This window comes from Gekko japonicus, unplaced genomic scaffold (genome assembly GCF_001447785.1).
Source record: "Gekko japonicus isolate JY-2015 unplaced genomic scaffold, Gekko_japonicus_V1.1 scaffold1417, whole genome shotgun sequence".
Lineage (NCBI taxonomy): Eukaryota > Metazoa > Chordata > Lepidosauria > Squamata > Gekkonidae > Gekko > Gekko japonicus.
The window spans coordinates 28,179-30,751 of NW_015163645.1; the positions used below are offsets into that span (position 1 = coordinate 28,179).

The window sequence follows — 2,573 nt, forward strand, 5'->3', positions numbered from 1 at the left end:
GAGCGGTTTGGAGAGAAATTCCTCTCCCGGCTCAGTCGGTTGTTTTGCGTCCCCCTGGCCGTGTTGCCGGGCGCTTGGGGGTCCTCGCCGGAGCCCACATCGGAGCCACGTCCCAAAGACCCGCGGCAACTGCCTAAGCTGGTGGAGGGGAAGTAGAGAGGGGACTCGCTGGGGAAAGGAGCTGAAGGTTCGCCTTTACGCAGGCGGCCGTGTGGCCCGAGGGCCACCGAGTCCAGCACGGTTTACAAACAGTGTTCCCTCTAAGCTGAGTGAGTGCGCGCTAGCTCACAGTTCTTTAGCCTCCGGTTCACACATTTTTGTCTTCGCTCAGGAAGGAGGGCCCCAGAGCAAACTAATTGATGCAGCAGCCAAATCGCCCGCTCACAACTTCAATGCCGGTGGCTCAAAAAGTAGAATTTTTTGCTCACCGGACTCCACAGCTTAGAGGGAGCATTGTTTAGAAATAGGCCGGAGGTCTGTTTCGGATCGGGTTTTTGTTTTTTAAAATCCCTTTTAGAGTCAATGGAACTAAACAGGGGTAAAAACGCTGGAGAGGTCTGGCTTAACAGAGCCGGGGACCGAGAGATCAGCTCTTCGGAAGGCCGGGGGGACTTCATCGGCCTCCGGAAAGCCCACGAATTCCAGTTTAACTGGGTCGTCCAGCAAGGCTGAGACAATAATAAAAAAGTTAGCATGGACTGTCTTAATTCTCCCAAGGAAATATCTCCGTTTCGCTTCTGACCTACCTGAAGCAGGAAAATATATGTCTATTTATATCCGGATTTACTAGGCCAAAAACGCAGAGAGAAGAAAGTCTCTCTTCAAACAGAAACAAAACGAAAGGAAACAACAAAAAATAATAATAACTCGAAGAGGCCCAAAAACAAGAGATGAGAACAGATCGGAATTAATTCCGCGGGCTCCCTGGTGGGTTTAGTCCCAAAGAATCCTGGTTCCCCTATTAGCCCTTGAATCAAAACCTCTGATATTAATGAAACAAAGAAAATATCGTTTTTAAGGGAAGAAAGAAAAAGGAAGAAAACGCGGAGGCTTATAGAATTGCAGCGTCTCTGATTCTTCGATTTGTATCAAGTTAAATTTTGTTTGTAGACATTGGGCGCCCAACAGAATTCTAGAATTGCCCCCATTAGTGCCCAAACCCTAATTTAAGGCTCTGTATTTAAAAAACAACCTGTTGCAATCCCGCTCGGGGGATCCCAAAACGTTCAACACAGTTTATCGAGGGCTCCTTCCCCACCAAGCATTCAAGTCCATTCCAATCCGCGGGACTGACTTCCTAATATCAGAACCACCAAGGCGGCGGTCACACACTCCAGAGAATCCACTTTCCATGCACTTTCCAGCTGGGTTTTGCCAGTCCAACACAATAAAATCCAGTTGGAAAGTCCACTGAAAGTGGATTCTTTCGTGTGTGTGACCGCAGCCCATGGGGAGAATTTCTGTCCGGATTATAAAACAACAACAACAACAACCACCCAACAAAAACCAAAGTTTTGCAGTGCCTGCCGTTTTCAAAGGCCGTCTCGTCGCCGGGGCTTTCTCGCCGGCCTTTTCAGGACAGTTCTCAGACTTCTTTTATTTTTAAACAATATATATTCTAGTAAACATTTCTGCTTCTCAGACTTAAGACCGCAGAAAAAGGGGTCTCCTTCCCCCCCCTTCTTTCCTGGCGCCAATGCTCCCTCTAAGCTGTGGAGTCCCGTGAGCCGAAATTCGACTCCGTGAGCTGCTGGCCTGAAAGTGGTGAGCCGGCGATTTGGCCGCTGCATCAATCCATTTGTTTGGAGCCAGTGCTCCCTCTAAGCCGTGGAGTCCTGTGAGCAAAAATTCGACTTGGTGAGCTCCTGGCATTAAAGTTGCGAGCGAGCGATTTGGCTCCTGCATCAATCAGTTTGCTCTGGAGCCATCCCTTCCTGAGCGAAGGCAGAAACTGTGTGAGCCGGAAGCTAAAAACCTGTGCGCTAGCTCACACTCACTCGGCTTAGAGGGAACACTGTTTGGAGCCCCATTCCTTCCTGAGCTCAGACAAAAATGCGCGAGCCGGAGGCTAAAAAACTGGGAGCTGGCTCACACACTGACTCAGCTTAGAGGGAACACTGCCTGGCCGCCGCGGCCCCCCCCCCAAAAGCGCAGATCCAGCCCTGGCGATTTCCCTGCCTGGGAAAGAGGGGTTGGGGGGGGGGGGGGGGGAGAGATAGATGGATGCTCACCGGGGTAGCCCACCGACGGGTGCAGCAGATCCATGGCGGGTCCGGCTAGCCCCAGGCCATTCATGCCGTACGGGGGCTGTTTGAGGTAAGACATCATGCTAACAGCCGGACAGATTTCCCCCCGATTTATCCAAATCGTGCAATATATTTTTTTTTAAAAAAGGAAAAGAATCAAGAGGCGGTCTCCTCCCAATCCGTCTTTTTCTTCTTTTTCTTTAAAGAGGAAAAAAAAAAATCCAGGTTGCCGCGAAGCAGACGGCGTCTGGAAGTCCCTTGGGGTGAGGAGCCGCCGTCGGAGCGCCCTGCAAGGAGAAGCTGGGGGGGTGGGGAGAGAGAAAAGAG

The 2,573-nt window shown here is 50.8% G+C and overlaps 1 protein-coding gene across 1 annotated transcript in view; it reads right to left on the reverse strand.

Moving 5' to 3' along the window:
• Positions 1-2,328, reverse strand: part of LOC107107343 (homeobox protein OTX1-like) — a gene marked incomplete at its 3' end in the record, with an annotated part of 28,469 nt that extends 26,141 nt beyond the window's left edge. The window contains exon 1 of the mRNA XM_015407631.1: positions 2,232-2,328. Within this exon, the coding sequence (XP_015263117.1) occupies positions 2,232-2,328 (97 nt within the window). The remainder of the gene's footprint in view (positions 1-2,231) is intronic.
• Positions 2,329-2,573: the final 245 nt, after the last annotated feature.